Source organism: Giraffa tippelskirchi, chromosome 4 (assembly GCF_054371585.1).
Source record: "Giraffa tippelskirchi isolate mGirTip1 chromosome 4, T2T-mGirTip1v1.2.pri, whole genome shotgun sequence".
In the NCBI taxonomy this organism is placed as follows: Eukaryota; Metazoa; Chordata; class Mammalia; order Artiodactyla; family Giraffidae; genus Giraffa; species Giraffa tippelskirchi.
Window position 1 is genome coordinate 32,604,047 of NC_137278.1, and position 20,599 is coordinate 32,624,645.

Here is a 20,599-nt window from a genome sequence, read left to right on the forward strand (position 1 = left end):
AAAAGCCAATTTAGGATTAACAGAGCAAAACGTAAAATATTTGCGCAAAGTGATTCGTCTAGAGAAACGCGTTCCACACACGTACCGTCTACATCGTCAGAATGGAGCTTTCTTTTTTTCGACCAGAAGCCACTGGACTACCTGGGTCTAATCCATCAAACATGCGGGCCTCTCCAAGCGAGCGGAGGGCCGGAGCAGTTCCCGCCTCCTTTCACCTCTTCAAGTCTCTATTGGCTGGTTCCTACCGTCAATCTTTCTTGCCCCTGCAGTCTCCTCCTATCACCGCCGCCGTTAGCCTCTCGGGCCTGTGCTCTCATTGGTCCTCCCCGCAGTCGCTCTATGCCAGGAGCGTTCCGAGGCAGCCACTGGGAGTCGCTGGATTTGGTTTTTAAAAAACGCCGCCAGTGAACTGGCGTCGGTGCGGGCAATTCGAACAGCACCCAGCCGGGGCACGCGGCCGGGACGCCCCGGCCCTCCCAGCCTCTGCCCCCGGACCCAGAAGATCTAGAAGGAGCCGCGGGGCCGCAGCCCTGCGCGCCCGCCATGGGCCCGCGCCGCCGGAGCCGCAAGCCCGAAACACCCAGGAGGCGCCCCGCGAGCCCGGCTCCCGCCGCCCGCCGGCCGCCCCGGTCCTTAGGTAACCCGCCGCGATCCCTTTCCCTCCGAGCCGGCCTGCCTGCAGCCTGTCTGTGAGGTGGGTACGGACCCGGTCCGCGTGCCCGTTTCACAGACGAAAAGCTGAGGCTCCTTGCTGATCTGGGATCGAGCCCATTCTCCCAATCCCGGTCCACTGGCCTTCCTCTACAGGGAGCAAAGCGGCTCTGCCGTCCAGCATCTGTACGGAAGCAAGGTCCAAAACCCGGAGGGGACTGAGGAAAGCAGTTTCGAGGAGGAGAAAGGACTGGCTTAGACATTCTTGATACTAACAGCATGGATTGACTGCTCACCACTAACTAGGCATTATGTTAAACTCTTTATACGAAGTTACTCAACTTTATATTGTGCCCATTTTACAAATGGGACAACTGAGGCTCAGACAGACCTACTAACTTGAGCAAGGGCACCCAGTCTGTTCCCGCAGACAGGATTTTTTAAAATCAGTGTTTGTGCTTTTTTCAGTCGCAAAATTATTGGCTACTTTTTGTGACAACTTCACAAAAGTTTCGTGACAACAACAGTTCTACTTTTAGAAGGTGCCTGTTTAGGTATTTGGGTTGGGGGGTGGTGGTTTGATTTTTTTTTTCCTTCAGTGAGTGGCTGTGTTGGGCCTTAACCAAAGTGCCCTAACTCGACCTGTTCTCTCACCTTGTCCTCTTCCAGAGGTATGTGCCCGGAAAGAAGACTGGTCTGTGGTCCTCAATTTCTGTACTGTGGTCTGGTGCATGGGAGACCTAACCATCAGCAACCGCTTTACTTGTCTCCTGCTCCATAGCTAAGAGCAGGGAGAAGAAAGTATTATCAGTTATTTGTAGATGTTGCTATAGTGCATAGGATTTTTTTTTTTCTTTCCTAAACATAAATAACCTTTGCAGCTAGTGAACTTGCTGAATTCTCTTGTGAATCCTAATAGTCTTTCAGTTGCTTTAATTGAGATTTTCAAGTGAGCTATTATATTATGTGCAAATAATGACTTTTGAATCATTTTTTCATTTTTATACATTTTCTTTCTTATTTTATTGTTACTGAGGCCCTGAGACTAGTGTTGCCATGTGTCTGTTTTCCCCTCTTCCCAGTGATCCTTCAACTGATTTCAATCCGACTCCTCATAACCACTACCCCTGTATCTAGTGCCTTTGAACTACTCCTGTCAAGGTCACCAACTACTTTTGTATTGTCAACTTTATTAGACATGCCTGTGTCCTTCTCTTACCCTGTCTTTCAGAAGCATTCGACACAGTGGGCCATTTCTTCCTCGAAACCCTCCATCCCCCTTACTCCATGGTACATACACTCTGTAATTTCTGCTCAGCAGCTAGTGCTTGTGGCATCTCTCTGGAGCAAGTTGATATTGGACTTCCGTGGTCTCCTTTTTCTTTCTTTCCCTTCCCCAGGGGGGCTCATCCCTCCTTTTGACTCCAGTAGGACTTACACTCTGACAGCACTCACATGTTTAGCTCCAGCCCAGGTCTCATCTCTGACCCCACATACCTATGTCCAACTGCCTTTCTACCCAAGGACTCTGGGGTATGTCACACTAGTTCAGTTCAGTTCAGTAGCTCAGTAGTGTCTGACTCTTTGCGACCCCATGGACGGCAGCACACCAGGCTTCCCTGTCCATCACCAACTCCCAGAGCTTGCTCAAACTCATGTCTATAGAGTTGGTGATGCCATCCAACCATCTCATCCTCTGTCATCCCCTTCTCCTCCGGCCTTCAATCTTTCCCAGCATCAGGGTTTTTTCCAATGAGTCAGTTCTTCACCAAACACATCTAAAAGCAAACTTTTGGTTACTCTCCTCCTGCCTCTTCATCCTCAGTTTCCCTCATTTCAGTAAATGGCACAACCTCCCATAGCCAAAAACCTGGAAGAGATTTTTCATCCTATGCCCCATGTCCATCCAATCCAAATGTAAGTTCAGGTACTCCTACCACCACATCGCATCCTAATCATGCCACTTGTTGCCTTCTCTACTCCCACCAGCCCCATCCAACCCCCCACCCTAAGCCGGCTATGACATCACTTCCACTGTTGTCCCTTTTCAGTACTTTCCTTACATAGGGGCAGGAGTGATCTTTAAATAAAAGTGTATCATCTCTCCGTCCTGCTTAAAGCTCTTCCATGGCTTCCCATTACTTTAGGATTAAGGTAATGTGTGAAAGAGTTGGCATTTAAATTCAGACCCTCAAAGGATCATCACTGAGGGTCAGTAGGACCCTGAAAGGATCATTTATTCATTCATTTAACAAATATTCAGGTAGCACTGATCTGCTGTTCTCCAGTTGCTGAAGATTACCACAATGACTACAATAGACAAAAATCCCTGCTTTGGGGAGCCTGTTATCTACAGTCTACTATTTGGCTTCCCAGGTAGCACTAGTGGTAAAGAATCTGCCTGGCAATGCAAGGGACGCAAGAGACAGGGGTTCGATCCCTAGATTGGGAAGATCCCCCCTGGAGGAGAGCGTGGCAACCTACTGCTGTATTCTTGCCTGGAGAATCCCATGGACAGAGGAGCCTGGCAGGCTACAGTCCAGGGGGTTGCACAGTCGGACACGACCGAGCATGCATGTTTGGCAGTTTTTTGGCCAGGTTGCAGCACACCACCTATTTTCCACTGCCTTTGACTCTATGACTCGACTCCTTTGCTCAGGCACGTCCTCCCGTTCACCTGCTCGCCGGAGATATAGAATCCTGAAGGAGATCCGAACTCTTCAGAAGACCACAAACCTGCTGTTAAGAAAGACCCCCTTCTGCCGCCTGGTGAGCTCCAGGGAGCTTCCCACCAACCCCTGTGCAGCCTCCTTTCTTTAAATTTCCTGGGTGTTGGGGCCTTGTCATCTCTTGCCCTCTTCTATAATCTGATCAGTGACACTTCAGCTCCTGAAAACGTGAGGCTGCCGAGGGCAACTTCTCATTCTTTATAGAGTTCATTTCTAACCCCCACCACCTTTGAAACTGTGCTTTGATTTTGTAAAAGGAACTCTCTCATCCAATCAGCTTCTCATCCCTTCTCCTGCCCTAAGAGATTGTCTCCTCCTCTCTCCCCACTGCGACCAGGAGAGATGTGCCCATCTCTAACCTCCCTGGAGTTGACACCTAGTTAGGTGTTAGCTACTAGTTAGGTCCCGAGGTTAAGCACCAGGAAGGAATAACAGAAGTGAAGATTCATGGAGACTCACGGAGAGAGTCTATCTTCTCTTGAGTCTCCTTTTCCTCTCTACTCTTCCCCTTGCTCCCCATCCCCACTCCTTCACAGGCAAGAGAAATATGTGTTCAATTCACTCGTGGTGTGGACTTCAATTGGCAAGCCCAGGCCCTGTTGGCCCTGCAAGAGGTAAGAAGGGGTCCAGGGGCCAGTTGGGTGAGGGGTGAGAATGGGAGAAGGATGAGGCTGAATATCACCTCCTTGAAAAGAGCAACAGGGAACCTCCTGAGTCTGGAGGCTAGATTCTGGGGTCTGGTAGTAGTGGAATTCCCTGGCAAAGTTCCGTCTCGTGCTGTGAACAATCTTTCCTGTAGTCCTTTGAGCCCTTAGAGGCTGAGTTTTTAGCAGGTCTCTCAGCAAAAAGCAGCCCACGTCCCCTCGTCAGTGTCAGTCTTTCTGCTTCTCTTTGTGTCTGCAGGCGGCAGAAGCGTTTCTAGTTCATCTCTTCGAGGATGCCTATCTCCTCTCCTTACATGCCGGCCGCGTCACGCTCTTTCCGAAGGATGTGCAGCTGGCCCGGAGGATCCGAGGCATTCAGGAAGGGCTTGGCTGAGCTCTGGCCACCCACCCAAGTCTCTGTAAGCATTTCCTGCTCACCAGAGAGTGAGCAGACCTTGCGGGGAGAGCACTCAACTTCCCATCACCTGGGTGGGAGTTTCTCTGAGGGAAGCTTCCTTCTCCATCCTGACTCCTTTGCTGCCTTGCCTCCCCTTTGTTCTCTAGGAAAGCTTTGACCTAGTTTTAACTTGAATGTTTGGGATTCTGCAGCTCCTGTCCTTTTGTACAAAGTTATTTTTCAATTTTAATTTGGACTTCCCTGTAGCTCCAACGGCAAAGAATCTGCCAGCAATTCAGGAGACCCAGGTTTGATCCCTGGGTCGGGAAGATCCTCTGGAGAAAAGAATGGCAATCCACTCCAGAATTCTTGCTTGGAGAACCCTATGGACAGAGAAGCCTGGAGGGCTACAGTTCATGCAGTTGCAGAATTAGACACGACTGAGCGACTAACACATGCTTATTTTCAATTAAATAATGACCAGATAAACTGAATCTCTGACAGAGTTCATCCTGTTTTTCAAGGACCAGATGACCTTGGGGTTCTTTTGGGTTTGATTTTTTAATTGGAAGGTAATGGCTTTACAATGTTGTGTTGGTTTCTGTGGTACAACAACAAGAATCAGCCATAATTATATATATATATATCTCCTCCCTCTTGAGCCTCCCTCTCCTCTAGGTCATCACAGAGCACCAGGCTGGGCTCCGTATGTTATATAGCAGCTTCTCCCTAGCTAGTTATCTATCATTCACACATGATAGTGTATATATGATGACCTTGTTTTGATTGAAAGAAAGTTCTTATTTTTGAAAATGCCTTGTTAGTTAATATGATTCCTAAATTTCAGGGTTGATCCCAGAGCCTCTGCCTGTAGCCAGGACCAGATTCATGGAGTACAAGGTGTTGCCTGGACTGGCTCTCTCAGAGCAGAGTGTGCAAGTTGCTTTCGTAGTTAGTTTTTTTTTTTAGAAGAAGACTGCATGGCTTTCCTCTGTAACAGAGGTAATATATGAGAGAATCAACACATTCCAGAAATCCTGAGAATAATTTTCAGATGAGGAGACTCTAAGGTTGACTTCACTTTGCAAATTATTCATGTGACTGATGATTTGGAAGACATCAGATTTTCTAGGTTATGGGCAAAAAGGATATTTACTGATTATTTTAAATCTTCTTGTACCATTTAAATTTTTACCATATATATATATATATTTACTTATATTTAAAACATGATGGAAAAAAATAAGAGAAGACCAGTCAGTTGCATGGAAGAGCCTGGCACATCCAGTGTACAAATCTCTGTCCTTCAGGTTGACTTCATCATTAATGGCAGAAGCAAGTTCGTATGTGGACTGTACCTGTCAACAGATTATACAGCTTTTCAAAAACTCAATTGGGATGAAAATAGAAAATTGTTAAGGTTTGATGTTCTGGCTCCTTCTGGTAAATTCCTGGCAAAATCATTCAGAAATTCCAAATTGTAGAATTTATTTTATTCTTTATTTGCAAATCATAGGAGATGTATCATAATTCATACTTCAGAATTTTTCATTCCAGGATTTTAAAGAGCCTTTTCGATGTTTTTACAGATATTTTTATAACTTCCTTGTGGAAAGATAATAAAAATAATTCTTAATGAAAAAAATTTGAAGCAAAGTTACTGTTATACATAGATTTTACTATGTTTTTTGTGTGTTAGCATTAAATTCTTCCTTTGGACACTTTGCCAACAGCCCCAATTTAAACAAGAGAATTGAGGGATGTACCTTTGCCTCCAGTGGAGTAGAGCATGAGCCGATAAAATCCTTGCCCTTCTCTTGTAACTGAAAGCAGTTTAAGAGACTTCCAGGGAAATAGGAAGTTCCACCCAAAGACATTTAGGCATTGTGTGTGATGAAAATGATTAGTCAGGGAAGATAACTAATAACGATGCGTCAGCCAACTGAATTCAAACTAAAGGGAAGGACCAAGTTCTGTTGTTTCATAAATTTTAACCCTTTGTAAAAACCTTTTCCTGTTTGACATCAACTCATTTTTATGTAAACATTGGAATAAAGCTTATCTATGAATACATTTAACGTTCTTGTCAGAGTGTTATTAATCAGAAGATTATGCCTGCATGCATGCAAAGTCGCTTCAGTCGTGTCCCACTCTGTGCGACCCCATAGATGGCAGCCCACCAGGCTCCGCTGTCCCCAGGATTCTCTAGGCAAGAATACTGGAGTGGGTTGCCATTTCCTTCTCCATCAGAAGATTATACTCTTCCTCTAATTTTCTTAAAATTGACACTTCTCTTCTCTCCTAAAATTGTACCAACCAGAGCCCCACTGCAACACATGGTCACATGTCACATTCAAATGCCAGGCAGGATGTGTGCTCAGCACCACAGAGTAACATGTATAGTAACTATACAATAACCTGAGAATCTGATGTTACAATTTACTGTCAGCTTTGAGCACTTACATAGCTGATGTTGTTGGAGTTTTGTTTTCGTTTTCCCTACTTTCTGGGTGATTTCACCAACATCATCTTCTAATCTTTCCACTGGGTTTTTTATTTATGCTTTCACATTTTTTAATATCCAAGAACTCTCTTCATTGTAGTGCTCAGGCTTCTCATTTTGGTGGCTTCTCTTGTTGCAGAGCACAGGCTCTAGGCCCACGGGCTTCAGTAGTTGTGATGCACAGGCTTAGTTGCTCTGTGGCATGTGGGATCTCCCCAGAGCAGAGATTGAACCCATGTGCCCTGCATTGGCAGGCGAATTCTTATCCACTGTACCACCAGGGAAATCCTAGTTCTAGAATTTTTGATTCTTCTCAAAATTGTCATGTCCCTTTTTATAATTTCTAGCTCCTTGTCGAAAATGTCAAACTTGGCTTTTATATCCTTTAACACAGAAAGTAAGTTGCTTTGCAGACTATGTCTGTAACTCTCATAGACTCCCTATGACTCTGTTTCTATTTATGGCTTCTGTTGATTCCTGCTCATTTTTTTTCCTCTGATGTTGATTACACATGATTGTATGCCTGACACATCTATATGGAGAAATAATTTGAGGCCTAGAATGGCACCTTCCTCTAGAGAGGATTGGGTATTTTTTTTTCTATAGTTGCCTAGAGGCACTAAACATTCAGAACCACCTTCAGTTCAGTTTTAGAGCCCAAGATTTTCTGAACCACTCAGATGATTCAAAGCCAAGGAGCTGTGTAGAAATTGCTTCTCAGGAGGTGGCAGGCGGGATTCAGGATGGGGGGACACATGTATACCTGTGACTAATTCATGTTGATGTATGAAAAAAACATCACAATACTGTATAAAGTATTCATCTGCCAAGTGAAATTAATTAAAAAAAAGAAATTGCTTCTCATTCACTTTATTCCCAAGGTACAGGCAGCCCTCCAAGGTGAATTTATCACCCTTACCTTAGCAGGCCTGTACTTCAGCCTTGTCTCCCTAACCCCACAAGGTTACCGAAAGCATAGCTCATTCCTCAGCTACATTCCCACGGAAAAATGTTAGGCCTAATCTGCTATTAAACTCATCTCTAGATTTCCATCCTCTCTTTGATCTTGTATCAATAATTTCTAATAATCACTGCCTTGTTAGCAGTTTAATGCTTTTAAGAGCAAAAATATATTTGTCCAACTTTTTCTTTGTCTTCAGTAGGAGAGTGGTCCAAACAACTACTGGGATAAAGACCAGATAGACCAATGGAATAGGATGAGGGGGCCTACAAGTAAACCCTTGAATATATGGTCAAATGATTTTTGACAAGGGTGCCAAAGCCATTAAATGGGGAAAAGAGGTTTTCCAACAAATGTTTCTGGGAAAACTGGATATCCCCATGCAAAGAATGAAGTTGAAACCTTACCCACCACCATATAGAAAAGTCGACTCAAAATGGACCAAAAGCTTAAATATAAGAATGACAATTACAAAACTCTCAGAAGAAAACATAGGGAAAAAAAAAATTTTTTTTAAGACAAAAAACATTAAGAAAGAAAAAAAATAGGGCAAATACTTCACAACATTGGATTTGGCAATAATTTCTCGGATATGACACCAAAGGTACAGGCAATTAAAAAAATGAACATATTTGACTATGAAAATTAAGAATTTTGGGGCTATCAATAGTGAAAAGGCAGAATGAGCAAGTATTTGTTACATATATGCTAAGTCTCTTCAGTTGTGTCCAACTCTCCTTGATTCTATGGACTATAGCTCACCAGGCTCCTGTCCATGAGATTCTCCATGAAAGAATACTGGAATGGGTTTATATATATATATATATATATATAAAATGAGATAATGAGACAACAGAGATTGAGAAAAATATTTGCAGATCATATCAATAAGAGATTAATATTAGAATATATAGAGAACTAAACAACAAAAACTTGATTCACAAACGAGAAAAGGACTTGAATAGAGGAATATGTTCGAACAAGAATGTTAGTTTTGTAATTCTAAATATTCAATAAAATATTTTCTCAAATTTTGTAATATGTTTTCCCAATGGGGGAAAAAATTGGACTCCATCCTCAATGTTTATATCCCAGCTGATAATCGCTCTTTTCATTATTGGCTAAACTGTTTGATGAGAATATACACAGTCAGTTCCAAATCCCCAACCTGTAGAAGATTCCAGGAAATGGCTCCCAGTGAAAATTAAATGCAGCTTGATCCAGGACAGAAACAAGAGATGTGAATTTCAGAGTCTCTGAGTGAGCTGTAGAGAACTGGCAGAGTGTCTCTCCCTGGGCATTTGCTAAGTTCTGATCGGTCCCCACTCCACCCCAGCCATGTGAGTCATTCTGGACACCCTCTCTGGTCTATCAACTTCAACGGAAGCAGGGTCCTCAGGGTAGAAGGCAGAGGGTCAGATACCGGATGCCAATGAAGACTGTAGAGAGAAAGGATTGACATTCAGTCCAAATAATACTAAACCCCTTTGCCTAACTCGTGTCTCTCCAAGCCTTGTTACTTTGACGGTTCCCCGGTTTACAGTTCGCACACAGAGTCAGAACTCACTCTCCTCCCTTTCATCAGATCTCACTCATACACCCAGAGAATTGAAACCCCAACTCTGCTATTAATAATAGCATGACTTACCTGCAACTTTTCCATAGAAACAGCAGCAAAGAACAGGAGGCAGCCATCAGATTGGACCCAGACGCCACCCCAAGGCTTAAGAGACAGCATAGTTAGTTAGCGCACTTGAGATAAAATGAGTTTTTTTCAAGCCCTTTCACAGAATCAGACTTACAGGTTTGGGAGTAATGGCAATAACCAGCCAGTTTTGAAAGTGAAAGAGGAGAGTGAAAAAGCTGCCTTAAAACTCAACATTCAGAAAACTAAGATCATGGCATCTGGTCCCATCACTTCATGGCAAATAGATGGGCAAGCAGTGGAAACAGTGGCAGACTATTTTTAGGGGCTCCAAAATCACTTCAAAATCACAGACTTTATTTTTGGGGGCTCCAAAATCAAAAGTGACTGCAGCCATGAAATTAAAAGACACTTGCTCCTTGGAAGAAAAGTTATGACCAACCTAGACAGCACATTAAAAAGCAGAGGCATTACTTTGCCAACAAAGGTCCATCCAGTCAAAGCTATGGTTTTTCCAGTAGTCATGTATGGATGTGAGAGTAGGACTATAAAGAAAGCTGAGCGCCGAAGAATTGATGCTTTTGAACTGTGGTGTTGGAGAAGACTCTTGAGAGTCCCTTGGACTGCAAGGAGATCCAACCAGTCCATCCTAAAGGAAATCTTGGAAGGACTGATGCTGAAGCTGAAGCTTCAATACTTTGGCCACCTGATGCGAAGAACTGACTCATTGGAAAAGACCCTGATGCTGGGAAAGATTGAAGGCAGGAGGAGGAGGGGACGACAGAGGAGGAGATGGTTGGATGACATCACCGACTCAATGGACATGAGTTTGAGTAAACTCCGGGAGTTGATGATGGACAGGGAGGCCTGGCGGCTGCAGTCCTTGGAGTCTCAGAGTTGGACACGACTGAGTGACTCAACTGAACTGAATTCACACACACATATCCACGCCTGAATCTCCTCTCCAACAGCCACCTTCCCTCACCTCCCTGTTCTCTCTTTGGACTCCTCTAAAGTCCAAAGTCCAAAGAATTGATGGTGAGCTCATCAATTCCCTAGACAGCCTATTCCATACCCTGATACCTCTGACTCCAGAAAAGTAAGTAATTTCCTGCTACTATTTCCCAATCCCCCTCCTGGGGCCCATATAGGTCGTACCTTACTCCTCCCTAGTGTGACAGGCTTTCCTGCTAGAGGGCAGTCCTGTGACAGTTCAAAGTCACTGACAATTAGATCAGACTCCAGCTTCTTGGCTTGGAGGCTATTTAAATTTGGTCTTGCTAGTAAATAAAGGAGGAATGAAAATTTCCAGACAAAGCCCCTCTTAGAGGCCTCTTCCTCTCCCAGGGGAGCCTCTTGACCCCAGGCCATTGTCAGTCACTCTTAGGGCTCCTGGGGAGAAGGTGGGATGGAGGTATCATAGCGGGGAGGGGGCTGGCTTCCCAGGACCACCCTGGACTTTCGAATTCTCTAAGGAGTCTTACATGCACCCATCTGTTCACAATCTACATCTAAAGCCAGGCAGCTTACAATCAGGAGGAAGAGGCGTGGCCTAGCTGAGGGGCGGTGCCTTCATTGCTTGCCCTCCCATGTGAGCACCACCAGGCTCCGCCCCCCATCTCTCTACCCCTGGCTCCTTTCTGCGCTGCAACTGAACCAGTAATTCTTTTGCAAAATTTTAAAAGTTGAGTAGATAAAGATACCCTGTAAACTACAAACCTGGTAGACTGAGTATAGAAAAAAACAATTCAACTAAAACTTACCAGGCACATTAATATATGAATGACAGTGAGGAGATGGTCTGGTAAACAGGTGTGGTGATCAGCAAGCCATACATGCTAACTGATGGTCCCTGGGACCAAGATCATGGCACATCAAAATCCAATGTTGGGGGGAAGTGGAGCAGCTACAAGGACTGATGACGGGTTTGCACCCACTAACCTGAGGGCTTAGCGGTAACTAGGCACTTCTCATTCCCTCCTGGAGTCTAGACAGATCGGGACAGGACAGTCCTGCAGTAACCCTCCATGAGGTTTTGAGGCATGGGCCTGGGGCCCCACAGGGCTCTCTCCCTGGAGTCGCTCCCAGCCTCCCCGTTCCACAGCCAAAGAAACGGAAGCCCAGAGACGGTAAGCAGAGAAGCTCCCCTGACTCAAGTCGAGGGGACTTTGCAGGCGTGAAGCAGGGGATGGTTCTTAACCCTGCCACAGAGATGGGGACAGATGACCAGCCAGGGAGACCGTGGTGGGGACAGAAGGGGAACAGAAGAGAGACACAGCATTAGATTGTGACATCAGGCAGCTGAATCACTCCTAGAATCCCAGGGGGCCCCAGGATCTTTGCTCTCCCCAAACCCATTCCTACCAAAAGCAAAGTCCAGCTCCTCTGGAGCCCTTGGGAGTGTTCCAGGCCCACCTTTCTATGAGGAGAGAAAGAGCTGAAGCTCCAGTGACCACCAGAGTGAGGCACGATAGATATGGCAGGACTTCAGGGACCCTTCCTGTCCCCCTTCCTCCCTGCTACCCCCACCCTCACTGGTACAGGATTCTGACTTTGGAGACCCCTCTAAAATATCCCCTTGGCCCTCTATGGGCTGAATTGTATCCCCCCAAATTCCTTTGCTGAAGTTCTAACCCCAAATGTAGTGTGCCTGTACTTTGGGGAGGTAATTAGGGTAGAAGGTGGTCAGTGGGGTGGGCCCAAATCCAGTGAGGCTGGACTTATAAGAGGAAGTTTGGACTCAGATGTATATAGAAGGAAGACCATGTGGAGAAACAGGGAGAAGATGGCCATCCACAAGACGTGGAGAGAGACCTCAGAAGAAACAATCCCACCGGCACCTTGAACTTAGAACTCCAGGCTCTAGAAATGTGAGGAAATAAGTGTATGTTGTTGTTTAATCACCTCCTTCCACCCCTCTACCGCTGTCTGTAGTACCTTGTGTATCAGCAAATGAATACAGCCCTCACCTACCATCTGGATCTCACTGTTACAGTGGCACCCACGGGATGACGGGCTCGTTCAACAATGGGAGTGGGCACTGGGTCCATCACGGACAGTGGGTGTGGGGTGCAGTGGGGAGAGGAGGTGAAACATCATAGCAGACCCAGGGCATGGGCTGTTCAAGGCAGCAAGGCTAGGGTCCATGCAAGTGGTCCATGCAAGTGAACGGGCAGTAGAAGGAATGGGTCCCTGTGCGCTTGGGTGCATGTGTGCGTGCTCAGTCACTCAGTCATGTCTGACTCTTTGCAACCCCATGTCCACCAGGCTCCTCTGTCCATAGAATATTCCAGGCAAGAATACTGGAGCAGGTTGCCATTTCTTACACCAGGGGATCTTTCCAACCCAGGGATCAAACCCACATCTCTTGTGTCTCCTGCATTGGCAGGTGGATTCTTTACCACTGAGTCACCTGGGAGTCCCTGATGCGCTTGGGAGGGAGTCCCAGAAACACTTGGCCTTTTCCACTGGCACCTCTGGGGCAGAGGATGTTGATTCAGAAGAAAACTGTAGAACTCACAGCTGGAAGAGAGCTCTGCAAGTCCCAGGCTCACCTCTGACCTCCTGGCAGGCAAGAACAGCAGGCCTCCGGCCCAGGGAGAAACCCAAACAGAAAGCAACCCAATTAGATCACGACATCTGTGCAGGCATTTAAATTAGAAAATGACTGTAAAAAGAGAAGCCAAACGCATTGGTAAAGAACCTCCCTATCCTTTCACGTGGCTGAGACACACATGTTCTTCCTGACAACTCAGAGGGGGGTTGTTGCACACGAGGTAGTGAGATCACCAGAATACGAAGGAACCCAGGCCTGGCACGGACAGTCTGAAGCCCGACTCTGACTGTGACTCCATGACCTGGGCAAGCTACTCATCCCCCGTTAACCCCACTGCAGGTTCTGGCAGCGCCCACTACCCCATGAATGTCAGCAGCGGCTAGTGTCATCACGGTTCCATAGCAATGTGTTCAGGGAGGCTGAGTGGCCGTGTGGCAAAAGCTTGCCCACTGTCTTACACCCAAGTCACAGACTGGGACACCCTGGTACCCACCAAGGAGTCTTGGCCACATAAACAAGGTGTCGGCCTTAAAAATCACCTTCACAGACCTATTTCAAGATGGTTACATGAGAAAGGCTCAGAGGGTAGTGGCCTCAGGGGCTAGGACTTGGGTGGGGCTTAGGTGGTTTAAGCAACTCTGAAAGGTTGTCACTAGCTATTGAATAAAATTGGTCACCCTCAGTTCCCAAGCAGAGAGACTAATGTACCATAACATCTCGAATTTATTTGGTGTCTTTCTGCCAAGAAGATCAAAGCACTTGAAAATAATTTCCTCTAAACTTTTCAGAGAAAGAAGCCAGTGGGGGGAAAACACATTTCACCTATGAGTTCTGTTTGACATCAATCTCTGAGACTTCATAATTCTATATGCTCTAACAAGAGACTTTTGCACATCTCCTCAGTGGCATTCTGGAGCAGTAAACAGGTGAGGCTGACCCCATTTTACAGATGGGTAAGTGGGAGCCCAGGGAGCCTAAACTGCCTTTCCTAAGTGAGGACTTTCCCATCTTGCACTGCTGCACATTGGTACCTCCATACACTGTCATGTTTGCTAGTTTCTCCTTCCAGGGACTCGCCTAAATTCTTCCTGTATTCTCAAAGCCTTCCCTTCTCTTTTGTCCCAGGGCTCACCTTCTTCGATCCTCTGCACCTCTGTCTCCCTTTTGCATTCAGCTTCTTGCTCTTCACATGGCCATGTCTTTGAAGCTGGAAAAACCTTCCCCCAAACCCTGCTGCCCCTCCTCTTAGCCCTACTGGCCCTTCCTCTCCCTGACAAGTTTCCCCTGGACTGTGGACAGTGTGCTTCTATCTTTTCACCACATACTCTTGAGCCCACAGGCAAACTTTCACTTCATTCTTTGCATTGCAGCTGCTCAGCAGGCACGGTTCTCAGTCTCCTGAGTCACAATAGCCACCAAACACTGAGGGGCCTACTTCTGCAGGGGCTGTGTCATCCATCCTTAAATGACCTTGAGACATGCATAATGTTAGCCCAGGCTACTGAGCTGGTAATGCAAACATTCAGCCTATAGCAGAGTAGACATTCAGAGCAGCCCCCATACTTCTATAGGTTTTACTTCCAGGAACCCCACTAAAGTTCTCATGGTGAAAACTGGAGAAAATTCCCCTTGTGTTTCTGGCATGGGATGGGAAAAGTAACTATTTTGAAATAAGCCTAGAGGGTTATTCATAATAAGGGCCTTCCAGGGGAAATTCCACTAGACCCTTATCTTACTTGAAAGAAGGGCAATTATCCAGTTTTGGTCCCCTGTAGACTTCCTGTCTCATGTAAGGAAAGAGAAAAAAAGCTTGAGAATTGCTTCTGCAGGTCATAACCCAGGAACTCAGTCCTGCTAAAAAAAAAAAAAAAAGTGAATGAGATTTAATCATAGGATTATAGAACGCTTACCAACACATTTCCACCATATCAACAGGCTCCAGGACAATAATAACAGATCACAACTGAAAAAGCTGCAAGTCACAGAATCTATTTAAGAAAAGGTTCTTAGGGAAACCCAAAGATAATAGGGGAAGACAAGAAACAAAGAAATTAGAGGAAACAATCTTTGGCACCCATAATGATTATTCAACACAGCCCAGCTTCTACATAGATTAACATAAAGCCTTGTACTGAAAGCTTAACTACCTCAGTTTCTCTCTTTCTCTTTTTTAAAAGATTTATTTATTTATGACTGTGCAGGGTCTTCATTGCTGCATGTGGCTTTCTCCAGTTGTGGTAAGTGGGGGCTACTCATAGCAGTGCACAGGCTTCTCACTGCAGTGGTTTCTCTTGTGGAACACGGGTTCTAGGCACGTGGACTTCAGTATTTGCGGTGCATGGGCTCAGTAGTTGTGGATCACAGGCTCTAGAGCACTGGCTCAGTAGTGGTGGTATATGGGTTTAGTTGTCGCACGGCATATGGGATCTTTCCGATCCAGGGGTTGAACTCGTATCTCCTGCGTTAGCAGACAGTTTCTTTACCACTGAGCCACCAGGGAAGCCCTACCTCAGTTTCTCTTGTCAATGCATCATGTCTGGCTTTCAACAAATATGGTAGATATTAATCCAACTATATCAAGAGTCACTTTAAGTGTGAATGTTCTAAGGATACCAATTAAAAGACAAAAATTGTCAAAGTGAGTTGAAAAAAGAAAAAAAGACCCGACTACGTGCTGTCTACAAGAAACTCACTTTAAGTATAAAGACATAGACAGATTAAAGGTAAAAAGATAGAAAAAGATACACCATGGTAACACTAATCAAAGTAAAATTGAAGTGACCATGTTAATCTTAGACAAAGAGACTTCTGAACAAGGAAAATTATCAGAGATAAAGAGGTTCATTACATACTGATAAAGTGGTCAAGATTTAAAAAAAAAAATGTACCAAGACATGACAAACAATTGTAACAAATATACTACACTAATGTAAAATATTAATAATAAGGAAGATTCTGTGGTGTGTGTTTATGTGTTACATGTCTTGGAAGATATATGGAAACTGTACTATCTGCTTAATTTTTTGTACCTCTAAAACTGCTCTAAAAAACAAAGTTTACTAATTTTTAAAAGGTAATACACATTGATTTTTTTAATTTGGAAGAACTGGAAAAATAGAAAATAAAAATTCTGAAGACTTTATCATCCAAAGACAACTGATATTGACAATTTGATAAAGCGCTACCAGACTTCTTTGTGTAATCTTTTACTAACAGAAATTTCTTTATACCTATATTATACCGTGTACCTTCATCTGTCTTCTAGTATAGCTGTCTGTCTCTTCCACAAGGTCTTAAGTTCTCCAAGGGCGAGAACCACAACTTAATTTTCATATTTCACATGGTTCTTGCCATAAAATCTGGAACATAGTAGGACTTCAACAAATTTTTATTAAACTGAATTTAATAGAGAAGAATCTTCCCCACATCAAATCTATACTTTCTGGGGAAAAAATTTACGGAATGATTAAGAAAAAAAAAAAAATATATATATATATAATGAGAAACTCTTATTTTAAAGTTTACACATTTAGATAGATAGAGACGGGCTGGAGACCTTAACACAACAGAACCAAGGGAAAAGAAGTACACAATTTACCTTTGAAGACCTTTGAAGGTACCTCAACACGGGTACCCTTTGGTGGTCACTTTGCTCAGAGGGCTAAACCTCTGACCATGCTGGTCCAGGAGCCAGGCTGGGAGACTTGTACAGAGCATGTGGCTCTTCCAGGTTGGATCTGCAGAGCCAGTTGTGAATGCATTTCCTCATGAGAACAAGCACCTGATGGCACTTATAGTGTTAATACCACCTGTCCGTGCTGGCTGCTGGGCAGGGACCCTATTCTTCTTCAGGGACCTACCTAGATTTGAATAAGCACACAAAACTTGTTGGGTGGATAAAGCATTCCACATACAAGATCAGGTCTAGTCCTTAGGGTTTTTTCCTCCTCATAGCATGGGAAATTCCGATTTGATTTTCTCTCTCATATACTCAATATGAAGGATCCTCAAACAAGTAAATAAACCTCCTTCTTCATCTTAAGTGAGTTTGAAATTTAAATCTCCATTTTGAGAAAAAGTGGTGCATTTGTCTGGAAGAATTTTCTTTGATAAACTTCTTAATTCTTTAATTCATCTGTTCTTGGAGTCTAGTGGAATGACAGATTTTACCAATTATACCTGTCATAATTTCTATCAATTCAGGTGATATGTAAGGGCTGCTGACCAACTCCCCCACACACATGCCAAAAAGAGAGTGAAACCAGAGGATTCTTTGGACCTCAGGTCAAATCATAATGACAATAATAATTGGTGCTGATATAGTGCTTTATATTCAATTCAACAAAATGTTGGGTAATTTCATAAATGTTCTCACTTGATTAATGCCCTAAGGTATTGTCTGGTCCCTGGGCACTTTGCCTGGATTTGAATGAGCCCCATTCCCAGAACAAACAAAGCTCTGCTGACATGTCTCAAAGAATACTTAAATTGTAGCCAGCCTGAGCACAGGCTCCTTCCTAAGAGAAAAAAGCTGGAGTGAGTCAAAGGAAAAATCGTGTGTTTGTCCACCTTCTGGTTCTGGTACCCAAGATGTAAAGCACCCACTGGCGGGCTGATGGCCATTGTTCTAATTCTCCTCTTTGGGGAGTCCCTGGCTGTGGTCCCCTGGCTCTCTGCAGGGAGTAGGGCATTGAATGTTAAGCCCAGAGGTCTTGGTACACGGTGTCCTTGCCAGAAAAGGACAGGAGAGGGAGGCAGGTGGTGGTCTGTGCTTAGATAATAATGAGAATAATTGCTAATAATTTGTGAGCAATTAATAGAGCAGATCTGATTTATTAACTTCTCATAACCCCTACAAAAGTAGGTAATCTGCTATAAAAGTACATTTCAATTGTATGGTGCTTTACACAGTTAATTTTTCACCGGTTAATTACAAGCCATCGAATGAACACTGAACACCGTGCATAATCTATGGCACCTTGTACACTACCGCACTCGCTCCCCACAAGCACCCTATGGCTAGGCCCTGAACTGTCCTCCTTGTGCAGCGAAGGATACCGAGACTTGGAGATGCAGCATCACTTGATCTCACGGCTAAGTGAATGATTCAGGCAGGGGTCCAAAAAGTGCCCCACTCTTCCAAAGTCTGGGCCTTCATTCTGTCTCTTTTGACCCTCACAATAACAGAGCGGATAATCACTGCCCTGCAGTTAATGAAATTGAAGGCAGGAGGAGAAGGGGACGACAGAGGATGAGATGGTTGGATGGCATCACCAACTCAATGGACGTGAGTTTGAGTAAAATCTGGGAGTTGGTGATGGACAGAGAGGCCTGGCGTGCTGCAGTCCATGGGGTCGCAAAGAGTTGGACACGACTGAGCAACTGAACTGAACTGAACAGTTGGGAAGCAGAGTCTCAGCTGAGGGAAGAGGCTCATTCTGCGTCACCCAGGCATTTGACCTACTGGCCACACAGACCAAGTCCTTCTTCTACATGCTTCAGAACACTGTAAGATTGAACAGCAGGACACCTGGCTCCCTGGTACCTTACAGAGCCCCCATCGGGGCTCTTCTGCTGAAAGTGGAGAGGCAAACTAATCAAATTCAACAAAATCTCCAAGCTGGGTAGGATGACTGCCACCCTGAATATTACAATGTGAATCCAAATCACCATTGTAGGTTTGAGCAAAGGGCAAGTATGAACAGAATAACGTTCAATAACAAAGCAGTGTGGGTTAAAGGAACAAACAGGGATCCTGGAGTCAGACCCGGATCTTGATCTCAGCTCTGCCCCTTTGCGCTATTGGACTCTTGGTGAGTTCCTTGCCTTTGAGATCCTGTTTCCCTCTTCCCTTCCACAAGTGGGCTTCCCGCTTCCACTTCCCTTCCCACTTCCACAAGTGGGCTTCCCTTGTGGCTCAGATGGTAAAGAATCTGCCTGCAATGCAGGAGACCTGGTTCGATCCCCGGGTTGGGGAGATCCCCTGGAGAAGGGAAAGGCTACCCACTCCAGTATTCTGGCCTGGAAAATTCCATGGACTGTATAGTCCATGGGGTCGTAAAGAATTGAACACGATTGATTTTCACTTTCTTCCCTCTTCCATAAAGTGGGTGTCAGGATATCTTTCTCTTAAAGGGATTAAAATATTTACATAAAATATGCAAGAAAGGCTAGATAAATATTTGCTTTAATTCCTATTGAGAAAGGTTTTGATTAATGCAACTATAGAGGAAAAAATAGCTCAACGGAAGGGCTGGTTTCATAAAAGAGTACCAGAAAAAAAATCAGATGAAGGCAGTAATGGGTGGTTGGTTTGTTTTTTTTAACTGTTGTATTGATATTTCTCTGGACTCATTTGAGAAATGAAAATCCAACTCCAACTTGGTGGCTAGAGTGAGGGGATTCTTTCCAATATTCTCAGCTCCTCAGCTCTGGTCAAGGGTTAATAATGCATTGTGTTGTGGAGGGTGACAGGTGGGAAACAAGAAGATGATTAAAGATCTGACTCTCAGAGTAACTCTTTTGTTCTCTGAAGGTGTTTGTATATATTTGAGTTGTGTTTCTTGTCCTATTAATCCTGCTAATAGTTAGACTGAATTTTATTTGTTAAGGAAGAAAATGACTTAAAACAAAGCCTCCTTATCCTTATCTGTATAACGTTGGTATTGTGAGACTATGAAATTTTTAGGTTACTTCTGGCTTGAAGAATCTTCATATGAGTGTGAAACAAATACAAATTTAAAACTGTAGATTTCCACAATGGGGCCAGGGCATTTGGAAGCATCCAATGATCCCTTCTTTAGGGTGGTTTATGATCATTCAGTTTCCAAGAGAAGACAAGCTTTTATTTCAAAACTAAACTTTGAAATTTAAACATAAAGGGAGAAGAGTGGGAGGGGGTGGGAGGAGGGAAGGAGGTTCACGAGGGAAGGGACATATGTATACCCATGGCAATCCATGTTGATATATGGCAGAAATCAACACGATATTGTAAAGCAATCTCCAATTAAAAATTAATTAATGAATTAAAAAAGAAAAAAAAAAGGTATCCAAGGTCAGAAGGAAAGATTTAAATTTTTGAAGAGCTCATCAGCATTTCATGGGTAGTGATAAGCCACAGGAATTTACTTTGCTGTTTTCGGTTCAAGCACTGCCACCCCCAGCCTCTCCAGGTCTCCTCTCCCATAACTCTGTGTCAGACTAGGTGGCCACAGCTCTGGGGTCTGAAACTTCCAGTCTCAGTCTCCTCTGTTCCTGTTTGTTTATCTGATCTTCTTCATGCTTCCTCTGTTTTCTTGCAATGTCCATTTGTCCATCTTTCTGATGCCTTTTTGGCCCCTGCCTGGTGGCACTGACCTGAATATAGAAAAATTTCTACTGCTGGCTCACAATGGTTTTTTTAATGGCTAATGAGTTCTCCAGAGTAGGGTTATTGTGGAGTATGAGCTGAGGGAAGAGGTGGAAAGAGAAAGCAGAGGAAGAAATTTAGCACAAAGGTCCTCAGGGATGTTGG

General features: G+C 44.4%; 1 protein-coding gene and 2 long non-coding RNA genes across 5 annotated transcripts; 2 read left to right on the plus strand and 1 right to left on the minus strand.

The window, feature by feature from the left end:
- The first annotated feature begins 348 nt into the window (after positions 1-348).
- CENPA (centromere protein A) lies at positions 349-6,499 on the plus strand. 2 transcript variants are annotated; one of them, XM_081484026.1, is made up of 5 exons: positions 349-637; positions 3,311-3,420; positions 3,917-3,994; positions 4,284-4,443; positions 4,689-6,499. In XM_081484026.1, the coding sequence occupies exons 1-4, from the start codon at positions 544-546 to the stop codon at positions 4,416-4,418; spliced, it is 417 nt and encodes a 138-aa protein (XP_081340152.1). In that variant the 5' UTR covers positions 349-543; the 3' UTR covers positions 4,419-4,443; positions 4,689-6,499. The 2 variants fall into 2 exon arrangements, with proteins under 2 accessions (XP_081340152.1, XP_081340153.1); XM_081484027.1 differs by having other exon boundaries at positions 356-637; positions 5,269-6,499.
- Positions 6,500-8,968: 2,469 nt separating this feature from the next.
- On the minus strand, positions 8,969-11,773 carry LOC145503777 (uncharacterized). Of its 2 annotated transcripts, none has more exons than XR_014051746.1 (3): positions 11,472-11,773; positions 9,534-9,608; positions 8,969-9,324 (listed from the first exon to the last, which is right to left on the minus strand). It is a non-coding gene; the product is annotated as an uncharacterized LOC145503777 (long non-coding RNA). The 2 variants fall into 2 exon arrangements; XR_014051745.1 differs by lacking the exon at positions 11,472-11,773 and adding an exon at positions 10,689-11,058.
- Positions 11,774-11,870: 97 nt separating this feature from the next.
- Positions 11,871-12,503, plus strand: LOC145503776 (uncharacterized). Its single transcript, XR_014051744.1, has 2 exons — positions 11,871-11,995; positions 12,275-12,503. It is a non-coding gene; the product is annotated as an uncharacterized LOC145503776 (long non-coding RNA).
- Positions 12,504-20,599: the final 8,096 nt, after the last annotated feature.

Coding starts and splice junctions, on each gene's coding strand:
- CENPA (XM_081484026.1), top strand. CDS start 544: ATGGGCCCGCGCCGCCGGAGCCGCAAGCCCGAAACACCCAGGAGGCGC. Junction 3,421..3,916: donor AGACCCCCTTCTGCCGCCTG/GTGAGCTCCAGG, acceptor ACTCCTTCACAG/GCAAGAGAAATATGTGTTCA. Junction 3,995..4,283: donor CCCTGTTGGCCCTGCAAGAG/GTAAGAAGGGGT, acceptor TTGTGTCTGCAG/GCGGCAGAAGCGTTTCTAGT.